Below are 13,984 nucleotides of genomic sequence, written 5' to 3'. Positions count from 1 at the left end.
CCCTTCTATCCAAACCCCGTTGAATTCCAGGGGGCTACGGTCTTTGTATCTGATCACCCGACTGACATCCTACAGTTTCAGTTCCAGGTCAGAACCAAACACAAAGGGGCTTTCCTAGCTGAAATAATGCCAAAGTTTCAAATGGTGGTGTTTTTAAATTTTGGTGCTAAGACAACCAAACTCTAATCTAAATTTAATCCAGGATACAAACAGCACCTGCTCCTCCCATCTCTAGCAAATATATTACCTCTATCCAGGGCCGGTGCTACCATTAAGGCGAACTAGGCAGTTGCCTAGGGCGCCAAGATTTGGGGGCGCCAAAAAGCGGTGCCCCCAATTTTTTTTTACAGCATTCCTCCCCGAGTGCGCGGTCGCCGCTCCACTTCTCCCGCCTCCCAGGCTTGCGGCGCCAATCAGCTGTTTGGCACCACAAGCCTGGGAGGGGAGGAGAATTAGAGCGGGAGCGGCGTGCTCGGGGAGGAGGCGGAGCAGAGGTGAGCTGGGGTGGGGAGCTGCCGCGGGGCTGGGGGCGGGGGCGCAAGGTGGAAGTTTCGCCTAGGGCGCGAAACTTCCTTGCACCGGCCCTGCCTCTATCCTATACAAAAAGCTGCACTGAGGTTGCAAGGTTAAGTGCTCAAGAGTCAGGAAATTAGTGACATAACTCTGCTCCTGTCACATTACAATACAATACAGGCTGCCCGATTAAGGCAGCTTTAAACTGGATCAGTACCAAGAGAACTTAACCAGGGTTGAGGATCTGGTGCAGGGTACCTTTAACTCAGCCTCTGTGCATCTCACAAGCACTCTACTACTGCCCTGGCTTTATCCCTGCTCATTTACAACCTCAGATGGAGTGCAGGGGATGAGGTCAAGGTTCTGCTTTGTGCACCTTGATTCAGTCATGGTCCCAGGTGATGACCCTAATTATAAAGTTAACTTAGCTGCATACATTTCCTTAGCTGAGCACTTACTAAGCAAGCAGAATAAAATCTACTGAGCATGCTCAGCACTAGTTTGCAATTAGGATTAGATTTTTATCTGTAAATGTCGATAAACATAGATTTCACTGCACACAAACAAACTGATGAAAAAATATTTCCATGAATAATAATTAAAATTTATAGATAGGCAAAATAAGATACGTGCTGCTTGAGAACTTATTAGTTTCATTTAAGGATATTTACTTTGTATATTTTGATGTGATGTTGACAATTTGTGTTTTAACAGTTATAAAGCTTTTATCTTTTTGAATCTCAACATCTATGGTCATTCAATAATTATTGTCTGACACTTACCCCCACCCATCCCCATTCTGTGACCTTCCTGCAATGGAGAAAACTTAAATCAATAAAAATAAAAAAAAATGCTTACAAATACACATAGATATGATCTGTTGAAATTATCAACAAATAAAAATTAAATTCTGCCAAGTCTTCCCGTAAGCCGGTCAATGCAAAACCAATCTCGTCTAGAATAAAACATGCACAATGGTGACCTTTTCCATGTCAAACACTAACTTCTAAATCCCAGCCATTTTGACTCTAGCATTGTTAAAGTTGCAAGAATTTTTTAATTTTTTTTTTTACAGAATGAGAAAAGTGTAAACCTTTTTTGCATAAACTTAAAAATAAAAATCTCTACACAGAAAACTGTAGCCTCAAAGGTGAAAGATTCATAAACATGAGCAACCAAAAACAGTATTACAATAGAAACTGATGCAATCCGACCAACCTAATATCTATATCCAAATATATAGACAATGGTTCCCATGTCTGTCATTCAAATGTCTCAATCAGAAATACATGTCAAGTATTCCACTATGGTTTTTACTCCACTGAGATGATGAGGTGAAACAGCATGAAACATGCATGTTGGTTACTTCTATTTTCTTAGCACAATATTTATCTGCCAATTCAGGACTACCATATAGCAACACTGTCATCAGTGCCTGACCAGAACCAAGACTGTAGAGAAATTCTTGTCCGGACCAGAAAAAAATACCTTTACTTTTTAAGATTCCTCTAATCCTACAATCATTGAACTGGATTCAATCCAATAATCCTGATTACCAGCACTTTTTATGGTAACTGATTTTGTTTGCAGTATCTTCTTACATATGAATATATATTTTATCACTGCTTAATAATATACTGCATTTTTCTATTTTGGCCTTTGTTCAAATTTAGTATTAAAATAAGAGACATCTCTCAATATTAAAATTATAGATACAGTTTTAATGAAATATATTAAGATAGATATAAATAATACTGAAAAAAAGAATAATATATATATAATTATATATACACAAAACATATATCTAAAATGTACTGTATCATACTCTAATGATGAAAAATATAAAGAACAACCTCAAATACTAAGTGATTATATATGTATAAGTAAAATTCTGTTTTGAAAAGCTTTGTAGATTTAAACTGAAATATGATGAAAATGTTTCTAACAGTTCCACTGAAATTTCCTTTTTTACTTTTGCATCACAAACAACCACCAAAAACCCCAGGAATCAATTACTTGGAGCTTTTGCATTACAGAAACACAATTTTAATTTCATCTGATCCTAAGACACTAAGTGAGAAAAGTTTACTAATATGTGCAGTCATTTACAATTGCACTCTGTATATAAAATGACAATAAATCTGGATAATTAATTGAATAGTTAGCTACATTCTGCTAATCAAGGAGCCACAAACATGGTTTATGGGAACATTACTCAAGAGTGGGAACATGGGAGGCAGTGACCATGAGAGTTCAGGATCCTGACACAAGGAAGAAAGGAGAGCAGCAGAATACAGACCCTGGACTTCAGAAAAGCAGACTTTGACTCCCTCAGGGAACTGATGGGCAGGATCTCCTGGGAGAATAACATGAGGGGGAAAGGAGTCCAGGAGAGCTGGCTGTATTTTAAAGAATCCTTATTGAGGTTGCAGAAACAAACCATCCCGATGTGTAGAAAGAATAGTAAATATGGCAGGCGACCAGCTTGGCTTAACAGTGAAATCCTTGCTGATCTTAAACACAAAAAAGAAGCTTACAAGAAGTGGAAGATTGGACAAATGACCAGGGAGGAGTATAAAAATATTGCTCAGGCATGCAGGAGTGAAATCAGGAAGGCCAAATAACACTTGGTGTTGCAGCTAGCAAGGGATGTTAAGAGTAGCAAGAAGGGTTTCTACAGGTATGTTAGCAACAAGAAGGTGGTCAGGGAAAGTGTGGGCCCCTTACTGAATGGGGAAGGCAAGCTAGTGACAGAAGATGTGGAAAAAGCTAATGTATTCAATGCTTTTTTTGCCTCTGTCTTCACGAACAAGGTCGGCTCCCAGACTACTGCACTGGGAAACACAGTATGGGGAGGAGGTGACCAGCCCTCTGTGGAGAAAGAAGTGGTTCAGGACTATTTAGAAAAACTGGACGAGCACAAGTCCATGGGGCCAGATGCGCTGCATCCGAGGGTGCTAAAGGAGTTGGCGGATGTGATTGCAGAGTCATTGGCCATTATCTTTGAAAACTCATGGCGATCGGGGGAGGTCCCAGATGACTGGAAAAAGGCTAAAGTAGTGCCCATCTTTAAAAAAGGGAAGGAGGAGGATCCAGAGAACTACAGGCCAGTCAGCCTCACCTCAGTCCCTGGAAAAATCATGGAGCAGGTCCTCAAGGAATCCATTTTGAAGCACTTTGAGGAGAGGAAAGGGATCAGGAACAGTCAGCATGGATTCACCAAGGGCAAGTCATGCCTGACTAACCTAATTGCTTTCTATGATGAGATAACTGGCTCTGTGGATGAGGGGAAAGCAGTGGACGTGTTATTCCTTGACTTTAGCAAAGCTTTTGATATGGTCTCCCTCAGTATTCTTGCCAGCAAGTTAAAGAAGTATGGGCTGGATTAATGGACTATAAGGTGGATAGAAAGCTGGCTAGATCATGGGCTCAATGGGTAGTGATCAATGGCTCCATGTCTAATTGGCAGCCGGTATCAAGCAGAGTGCCCCAACGGTCGGTCCTGGGGCCGGTTTTGGTCAATATCTTCATTAGTGATCTGGAGGATGGTGTGGATTGCACCCTCAGCAATCTTGCAGATGACACTAAACTGGGAGGGGTGGTAGATACGCTGGAGGGTAGGGATAGGATACAGAGGGACCTAGACAAATTAGAGGATTGGGCCAAAAGAAATCTGATGAGGTTCAACAAAGACAAGTGCAGAGTCCTGCACTTAGGAAGGAAGAATCCCGTGCACTGCTACAGACTAGGGACTGAGTGGCTAGGTAGAAGTTCTGCAGAAAAGGACCTATGGGTTACAGTGCACGAGAAGCTGGATATGAGTCAACAGTGTGCCCTTGTTGCCAAGAAGGCTAATGGCATTTTGGGATGTATAAGTAGGAGCACTGTCAGATCGAGGGATGTGATCATTCCCCTCTATTCAGCATTGGTGAGGCCTCATCTGGAGTACTGTGTCCAGTTTTGGGCCCCACACTACAAGAAGGATGTGGAAAAATTGGAAAGAGTCCAGCAGAGGGCAACAAAAATGATTAGGGGGCTGGAGCACATGACTTATGAGGACAGGCTGAGGGAACTAGGATTATTTAGTCTGCAGAAGAGAAGAATGAGGGCGGATTTGATAGATGCTTTCAACTACCTGAAAGGGGGTTCCAAAGTGGATGGATCTAGACTGGTCTCAGTGGTACCAGATGCCCAAATAACTGCTTATGATGCCTAAAAACTCATTTGAACTTTCAGATTTAGAAAGGAGCATCCTAACTTAAGTGTCCAGGTTTGTAAACAGGGACCATGGCAGTAAAAGCAGAGATACAGATTACATAAAAATGGCTGTAAAATCACAAGTGTAAAACATTCTGATATCTTTGCAAAGAGTGACTCTCCATCCTTAAACCTGCCATTTTTCTTTTCTGATGGCATGAGGCATCAGGAGGGAGCGCAAACCATGAAGAGATGGTGCTCCTTACTTCTGCATGTGGACAGAATCCTCCATCCATCCAACCATCCATCCCTGGGAAGGGTTCTCCACCTCCACACCACTGTCAAAACTCCTGCCTGGGAGCCTATTAAGAACCCTTCATGGATCTGAGATTGCAAGTGTGGAGAGGGGAGGGGCCAGTGGAAAGAACGCACCTTGCCTCTCCCTTGCAACAGGAATTCTGCTGAAAACAGAGAACCTGGTTTGATCCGCAAGGGCCCCTAAACTGGTGTAGAGTCGCAGAGCTACTGTGTAAAAGGATCCTGGCCTCTTGTATATCTTCTGAGGTCTGTGCAGATTTCAGGGGAATGGGGATCTGTTGGCTTTGCTGCTTCTTATGCAGGGATGCAAACCTCACTCTCAGAAGAATTTGGAGAAAACCGAGACACATCTTGGGAGTTTTCTCCCCCTGAGTTTTTTTGTGCTGTTTAACCCCGGAAGCGGACAATGTGGGCCCAGCATTTTTACTGGCAGTATCTAATCCACTCCTTTCCTCCATGTCTGTCATAATTATCAGAGACACGGTCAGGGGATTCTCAGGGGCAGATTCTGCTTGCTTGGGTAAGCGTAGCATTAGGCAGTCTTCACTGTGTCAGTATTTTTTAATTTAAGAAAGTTGTATTGCCTTCCAAAGTCTGGAACGGCTCACTCTGAACTGTGCTAACCTTCTGTGGAAATGTACATTAAGAAGGGTTTTAAAGCAGCATATGGTGACATATGCACTAAGGACCATTTTCCAGTAGGCAGCCTCCCACATCAAGCAGCCTTTAAAATCACCCTCAAAGATTCCACCACAATTTTACCTGACCTTTATCTAACAGCACCAGGCATGATTCTCCTGTTCCTTACCCCACTGGGGATTAGGAATAACTCCAGTGAAGATATTGGAGTAAGCAAAATGAGAACCGGGACTACAACCTCTACTAAAGCAGCAGAAATGTGCTGGCCCTTTGGGTAATTACATCATTATACAGGAAAAAACAACCACCCCTCCACAACAGGCAGAGTGAATGATTTCCACTGTGAGTTTCTGTTGCTACTGTAAACTCTGAAAGCAAAACTTGTGTGGTTTATAGCATCCCCAGATAGGACTACACACCCATCATTCAGAACTTTCAGATTTTATAGATACAAGATTTAAAAGGAAAACGAAACATTATGGAAGCCCAAAAAGAACATCCGCAGCCAGGCAATATCTCATTTCCTCTTATTTAATGATCATTTAAAAGTGACCAAACTACAGTTTTTCTCTTTTTAACTTGAAAAAAAAAATAGCCCTAATCTAAAATTTAGTAGCTGCGAGAGGTGAATTTTTATGGATGATTTATGTATAAATCTCTGAAAAAAGGGCATTATAATGAAAGTGATAGCTCAATCTTAACTGCAGCACTGGGAACAGTGACACTATAATTAATGTATAATTTCAGTTGTGGGAGATACTGACAGTTGCTTTTTGCTCCTAGGAAGAAATGTATGGGGTGACTTGAGGAAGGAGTCATGGAAAAGAATTACACTAAAGGGGAACAGAAATCCTTGTAGCAAAGACATATCCTTACAATCTCCCTCCCAAACCTTATAAAACTCTGGCATTGACAGTGTTACCCCATGGTGTTATTTATACCTTTCCCCTCTATTAGATGGCAGTGACACACACTTGGAGAATATATTTTATGGCAGTGAGGGGCTTTTCTTTCTTTCTTTGTTTTATAACGATGAATGAAGTTAAATATTGTATCAGAATCAAAGTGGGAAAAGTGATTAATTGTATATTGCCAATGAAATCAATGTACTTACTGGTTCAACGTCAAATGCGTAAAGCGCATACTCCCGATCAGGTGACACCTCATAGCGAATGGCCTTTAAGGAGACCTAAAAAAATAATCAGATGTTAAAATACAAGTGATTTTGTAGTTCTAAAGCCTCATATGTCAAACTATTTTTATGCTCGTCATGGGGGGAGGGAGGGAAGTATTGTCTGACTTCATTTTTTTAGAAGACACTTGTAAGTCCTACTTTGCCTTGATACAAAGGTGAACAGATCATACACAGCTGTGCATGTTCCCTTACACCTGCACACCCCGTGGAGACTCAGCACATGTCTCACTCACGTGTTTTTCTCCCCTGCTCATTTCCTTCCCTCACACTAATGTCCATCTACAGTGCCACATAGGTGTAGTCCTATGCAAAAAGCTGATGAGGTGGGAACTCGGTGCGAATGAATGTCAGGATGGGGACAGAAAACACAGAATAGTAAAAATTGGAGAGGACTCCGTTCTTCTCTTCCCCTCAGTGGCTGAGCCTGTGTTGTTGTCTTCTCCTTAGTGTGTAAGCTCCTGAGGCAGTAACCCTTGCCATCTTCTATACCTGGGACATGCCCAGAACACTGTTGGTGCTGCATAAAAGCTACATTGTGACTTGGGCTATGTGCCTGCCCCCTGGAGTAAGCACCCCCCTTGCATGCCTATGCAGACTATCTCGGGCCTGACAGCATAGGAGTAAACAGGCCTACTTATTGGTTTACTTCTTCCTGTAGCTGAAGGGCAGGAAGTGAATGAGAAGCAATGGGACATGGGAGAAGCCTTGGTTCCACCCAATTCTCCCCAGTCACTGGCCGAGGTATTTGAGCCACCAAATAGGGGTGGGGGAATAGTAAATCACTGCTGGGACAGGCCAACCATAAAGCACTATCGCCACCCACCCCTAGTGAGAGCAAGGCAGAATCAGGGTCGGGATTGTCCCTCACAGGGATCTCTGAGTCACCATGTCTCCCAAGATTGGTTCTGGGGTGATGTAGTTTATGCGTCAGCCTTTCCTGAGGGCTGAGCTTAAAATTAGCCCTAGCATTACCATTAACAGGGCCGGCTCTAGGCACCAGCAAACCAAGCACGTGCTTGGGGCAGCACATTTTCAGGGGTGGCATTCCGGCCACCATCCTTTTTATTTTTTTATTTTTTTGCTTCGGGCAGCAAAAGCCTAGAGCCGGCCCTGGCAGCGAGGGGGAGCGGGCGGAGTCAGCACTGGTGGGGGGGAGCCCAGGGCTGGGGCGGCAGGGGGTGTGGGTGGGGTGGGAGGGAGAGCTCAGCGCTGAGGCAGCAGGGGGTGTGTGTGGGGGGGAGAGAAAGCCCAGGACTGGGACGGCAGGGGGTGCGGGTGGGGGAGGGCACTGGTGGTGGGGGTGAGAGCCCAGGGCTGGGGTGGAGGACAGCCAAAAATGCTTTTGCTTGAGGCGGCAAAAAACCTAGAGCCGGCCCTGACCATTAATATACAGCAGCTCCTGCTACTTGTCTGGCGATGTCTCTTCCCTCCTCTGCTTCTAATTTGTCTAGTGCAGATGTCCCTTCCCCTTTCCTCTGTGTTTTAATATGCAGTGCCAGCTCCAACACTGCCAAGGCCAAAGAGAGGTCACTCTAATATGCCTTTCATCCTCTTGCTTTTAAATCCTTTTCTTCCACATAACAAATTGGACGGAATTTTTTGAGAGATTACCAAGAAACACAATGAAGTAGGATCTTGGACATAGTGCAAGCGGACGGTATCACACAAAAGAATCCTTCACAAGGTCAGCGAGCAGGTTCGAGTTGCACAAGTGCATTAAGAATCAGACGAGCTATCCAAAGGCAGAGGGCAGTGAAAGCGGTTTAGACTGGAGGGGTGCCTGTAGGAGTGTGCCAGGCAGCACAAAGACAGATTTTGTTTGCTGATATATTAATAATGCGAAGGAAGGAATCTGTGCCAAGACAATGAAAGTTGCTCTGACACAAGACTAGGATGAAAGAAGTGGGTGGATGGGATTGAAGGAATAAGTCAATGTAAACAAGATGGATAATAAATCCATGACAAACTAGGCAGTATAGAAGCATAGGCAGATACGATGCTTATACCGTACAGTTTAAGGTAGTGAGACAAAGAAAAAACAACCAAAAATGAGATGTTCCTTCAGTGGCTATATGATAAAACAGTACATGAGAAAAGGCTCTTCCCAAAGAACAGATCTAAAATCTCCAGCACGAGGAGCAGTAAAGAGAAAGTGAATACAGCTCTGCAATGTTTAGAGACAGGGTCCCAATGTAACAGAGAGGAAGATCTTCTAGCGCCAAACAAAGGAGGACACATTCAGAATATTGTGTGAGGTCCTGCATACCTTACCATCAAGAGTTATTGTAAGTCACAGTGTTATTGTAACATCTGAATAAGGTAGAGCAGGGGTTCTCATACCATGTCCATGGACTGCCATCAACTGGGCTGGAGAACCCACGTTGGAAATCTGCAGAATTAAATATTTTTGGGGGGGAAAACAAAGTAGTAGGGGGCTGGGGAGTTGGAAGGAGGGCTAGTCTTTCTTTTATGGTATGGCCAAAAACTAAGAACCAATGGAATACAGAGCAGACAGTGAAAGGCTATTTGAAGCCATAGAAAATAAAACTCATGAATTCAGCTAAGAAAAGTCAGCTATTAAAGGAATCTAGTCAATTCCTCTATACAGAGCACAGCTGATGCTCTCTGTGGGGAAAAACAGCATAGAGCAGTTATAGGAACAATTATTATATACAGTTGGCAGAAAGTATTCAACAGAGACAGCCTGCTGGTCTAGATCCAGCACGTGGTGCTGTCACGCAGAGAATGGATGACAACGAGCCTCAGTCTGTTCATGGGCTGATGGGGCTCTTAGGCCATATTAGAGGGAGCATGTACTGTATGACAGTGCTCCGCACTGACCCGAAAGGCACAACCCATAGGTTCTGGAGAAACTTCCATTCAACAGTCATTGCCAGGGAACAGAGGCACCTCAGCATGTGGCCTTTGAGGCTGGTGGGAAATGAATACGGAAAAAAACCATGGGCGTTTCCTAGGAGGAAAGCATGAAATATTTGCTGTATTATAGAGCTGAACTACTAAACAAAGAAATAGCTGGATGACTATGGGCTTTCTTGCCAGCTGAAAATATGAAAACCACGACTAGACCCTTATTCCACAGGTCTAAAATACACATCAGGTCACTAGTGGTATGTGCTGAAGGCAGATGTGGTTGATGTATTCTCCCCTTTTTAGCTTCCTGACATGAATTTCTGTGGTTCAACTGAATGTGCGTGTCTCGCTTTGTAAAGGTGCCAGGGAATCAGTCATTGATGTAATTAGCTATGCAGCGTCTGCTTGTGGACAAAGTTATGGTAAAACAGTACAGCCTCAGAGGCGTAGCAAGGTGTGAAGGTAAAATGAAAACATGTGGTCTTTAAAGCTGGATATAGCACAATGATAAAAAGCTTGAAGACAGTACCTCAGTATTGCTTTTAGGCAGATCTTTTAGGCATATTTAAAACATTGACACTGCTAGAACTATGTATGAGGGAAATGAGATTACTGCCGTGTGAAGTCAATATGGAATGTGGTTTTAGTATTTTCTTGAAGCCAAACAGGTTTCTGAACAAGGCTTTCTTGTGGGGTTTTTTTTTTCAGTCCACAATTTCCAGAGCTCTTTTTAACAGCTGTTAGACAATTATGTTAAACTTACCTTAGCTTTGTTCTGTTTTTGCGACCAGACATCTCCTTCTGGGATCTTGGAAGGAGAAGAACCTTTGACTGCACCAAAACTTAGAGGAACAAAAGTTTGCAGTCAAAGGACAGTGGATTCTTTGACAGTGCTTTGTACCATTCCAGCCCTGCAAAGCAGGCAAAAAAGCAGCTCTACCAGCCATGGGAGGATTCCCCTGCATATGGGAATGCGATTGTTGGCTGGCAAAATGGCCTCTTGATGGACGTTTCCAGTCAGTGCAACTTAGAGCAAAATGGCTTAGCATTGGGAGGATGGCGCATATGGGTAAGAGAAGGCCCAATCCCTCCAATATAGGGGGGCAACGTTAGGTAATAAACATTTAGCTTTGAGGCAGCAGGCTTTCACAGAATCATAGAATATCAGGGTTGGAAGGGACCTCAGGAGGTCATCTAGTCCAACAACCTGCTCAAAGCAGGACCAATCCCCAACTAAATCATCCCAGCCAGGGCTTTGTCAAGCCTGACCTTAAAAACCTCCAAGGAAGGAGATTCCACAACCTCCCTAGGTAACCCATTCCAGTGCTTCACCACCCTCCTAGTGAAATAGTGTTTCCTAATATCCAACCTAAACCTCCCTCACTGCAACTTGAGACCATTACTCCTTGTTCTGTCATCTGGTACCACTGAGACCAGCCTAGACCCATCCTCTTTGGAACCCCCCTTCAGGTAGTTGAAAGCAGCTATCAAATCCCCCCTCATTCTTCTCTTCTGCAGACTAAACAATCCCAGTTCCCTCAGCCTCTCCTCATAAGTCATGTGCTTCAGACCCCTAATCATTTTTGTTGCCCTCCGCTGGACTCTTTCCAATTTTTCCACATCCTTCTTGTAGTGTGGGGCCCAAAACTGGACACAGTACTTCAGATGAGGCTTCACCAATATTGAATAGAGAGGAATGATCATGTCCCTCGATCTGCTGGCAATGCCCCTACTTATACAGCCCAAAATGCCGTTAGCCTTCTTGGCAACAAGGGCACGCAGTTGACGCATATCCAGCTTCTTGTCCACTGTAACCCCTACATCGTTTTCTGCTTTCTGCTACATAGTCTTTTCTGAAGGGATTCAGGTGCAGCAAAAGGGAGAAATTCTACATATCTGGGTGCATTAGCAGAGGACTCGGGCATCTGCACAGAGAATCAGACCCTCAGCAATATCCCCCAAGCCACCTTGCTGTCTGCCTTCCAGGGCAACTTCATCTAGAGCATTGCTGATGTCTCCCCTCATCCTTGCCTGGCCTCAAAAACTCAGCAGGAGGGGATGAATGACTAGAAGAGTTAATCCTATCAGGGTTATATCTCCAGAAGGGCTTTCACAGCATCAGAGAAGGAAGCAATATACCACTGATATTCAGCTCTGCTCCCTTCAATACAGTATTGGGTTTTGAGGTCTTCTGCACTTTTCACCCTAGTCTAGATAGGTATTTATATCATGTTCCTGACTGAGGTGTTTAAATGCCTCTGGTGTCCCCTTGATGGATACAATTATGTGGGAATGATCTGAACCAGAGTGCACTGTAGAGATGAGATAGGCCGAACACGTTGTCCAAAGTGATAGGGATCTCTTGTCTATAGTGGAGTAGTGTATGATATTAATTTGCAGTATTAGCTTCTCATCCAGAATGTCTTCAGCTCAAATGCATGAGCATTAATTTTAGAAAGAGAATGGGGTTCATCTTTCATTACTACTGTAACTACAAGAGTACTTTTTATGTCAGGCAATTGGTTTTTACAACCTTGATCTATTCATTTTTACAGCAAATGTTGGTAATATTCTGGTATTTAATATGTTAGCTTCGTCATCACGTTGTGTTCATTTGGTATATGATTTAATGTTACAAAACGTTTTCATTATCTTCTGCATAGATACAATTCTGTCTTATGTGTCAATCGGTTCTCTCAATTTACTACAGGAACCCCTTACTAACACCTTATTCCAATAACCCATTCAATTTTTCCCTGTAACCCAACATGCAGTAACCCCATTACATTGCTCCAGATGTTTTAAACAAAATTTCTTTTTATAATTTCATTACAATTCAAACTTTGTGCAAATGAAATCAGCATCTCCCAAGTGTTTGAAGAAATATTTGTGCTGTGTGTGTGTGTTGGGGGGTGGGAGAGAATAAGTCCTAGCAGTGTAAAGCAAATTATAAATACATAATTGCAATGCTCTGTAAAGTAACTGTGTAAAAGCCTAAGGTATTTCTCTTTCCAGGGCCAGCTCCAGGCACCAGCTTAACAAGCAGGTGCTTGGGGCGGCCAAGGGAGAGGGGCGGCACCTGTGGCAATTCGGGGGCGGCAGGTCCCTCACTCCCTCTAGGAGCGAAGGTACCTGCCGCTGAACTGCCGCCGCCGATCACGGCTTTTTTTTTTTTTCTTGGGGCAGCAGAAATGCTGGAGCCGGCCCTGTCTCTTTCAATGACATATGATATGCAAGGCTTGCTTCAAATACCTGTAGTAGAGAGTTTTCTGCACACAGAAGAAAACTGAGCTTCTGGCTTAACAAAGAAAGCACAGATTCCATTTCACATTATCTGTACTTGCTTAGTCCATAGTATTCTGCTTGGCAATACATGAAGTTGAAAATGAAATGTCATTTTCTACTTTATTGGCCTGAATGCAAGAAAACTGTGAAATTATCCTGCTTATTAAAGAAGATACTTACGATTTTTTTGTTTTCTATTAATACCATTGAATTGTTTGTTTCAACATTCTGCAGGATCACAGTGCCATTCTGGTTTCTATAAATGAATTCTTTATCTGCAGGAAAAAGAAAAAAGAACATTAAGGAAATTGGACAGATTTTAGCCAGTGAAGTTGCTTATTTACATAGAACTACTATGGATTTGTGCCCAAAAAACCTGCTGTTTTCTATTCTATTTATTGTTCTTATACCACACTTATTCTAATCTATTCTGTATAGGTTCTAAAAACCACCTCATGACTGTTGTCTCTGAGTTCTTTCCAGAAGTGCATTAAGTAACAGGACTAACATCTGTGATGTTTCTGTTCTCTCATCCTCTCTCCGCGGGAGAAGTGTGTGCAAGGGAGTGTTTTCGTTCAGATTTTTTAATTATATACATATACACATGCACAGAGCAAGAGGAAGAGCACTATATGTTTATCTTATAGAAAGCCAGGTCAAAGCCATGACAGGAAGGTGGTGAGGTTTGTGAGGGCCCTTTAGATGAGGGTTGGGCTTGATCAGTACTTTGATGGGCGAACACCAGGGAAAATCATGGTACTGCACAAAGGGGTGTTTGAAGGTGGATCTCTTCTCTAGAGTCAGTAATGTCCTTGCATTCCAGTAGAGCATGCTGCTGGAGACAGGAGCAGCTCTAGCTTTTTTGCCGCCCCAAGCACGGCAGGCAGGCTGCCTTCGGCGGCATGCCTGCGGGAGGTCCCCAGTCCCGCGAATTCGGCAGCATGCCTGCGGGAGGTCCGCCACTCC

General features: G+C 43.3%; 1 protein-coding gene across 1 annotated transcript in view; it reads right to left on the bottom strand.

Moving 5' to 3' along the window:
- The window catches only part of DPP6 (dipeptidyl peptidase like 6), a 594,783-nt gene that overhangs the window by 217,680 nt on the left and 363,119 nt on the right, over positions 1–13,984 (bottom strand). Inside the window, exons 4-5 of the mRNA XM_026652149.1 lie at positions 13,199–13,293; positions 6,782–6,856 (exon numbers count right to left, since the gene is read on the bottom strand). Of these exons, the coding sequence (XP_026507934.1) occupies positions 6,782–6,856; positions 13,199–13,293 (170 nt within the window). The remainder of the gene's footprint in view (positions 1–6,781; positions 6,857–13,198; positions 13,294–13,984) is intronic.

The sequence above is a fragment of the Terrapene carolina genome, unplaced genomic scaffold, assembly GCF_002925995.2.
Source record: "Terrapene carolina triunguis isolate 2854851 unplaced genomic scaffold, T_m_triunguis-2.0 Scaffold111, whole genome shotgun sequence".
Classification (NCBI taxonomy): Eukaryota; Metazoa; Chordata; order Testudines; family Emydidae; genus Terrapene; species Terrapene triunguis.
Note: the sequence above shows the minus strand (reverse complement) of the source record. Positions and strands in the feature narration are given on the sequence as shown.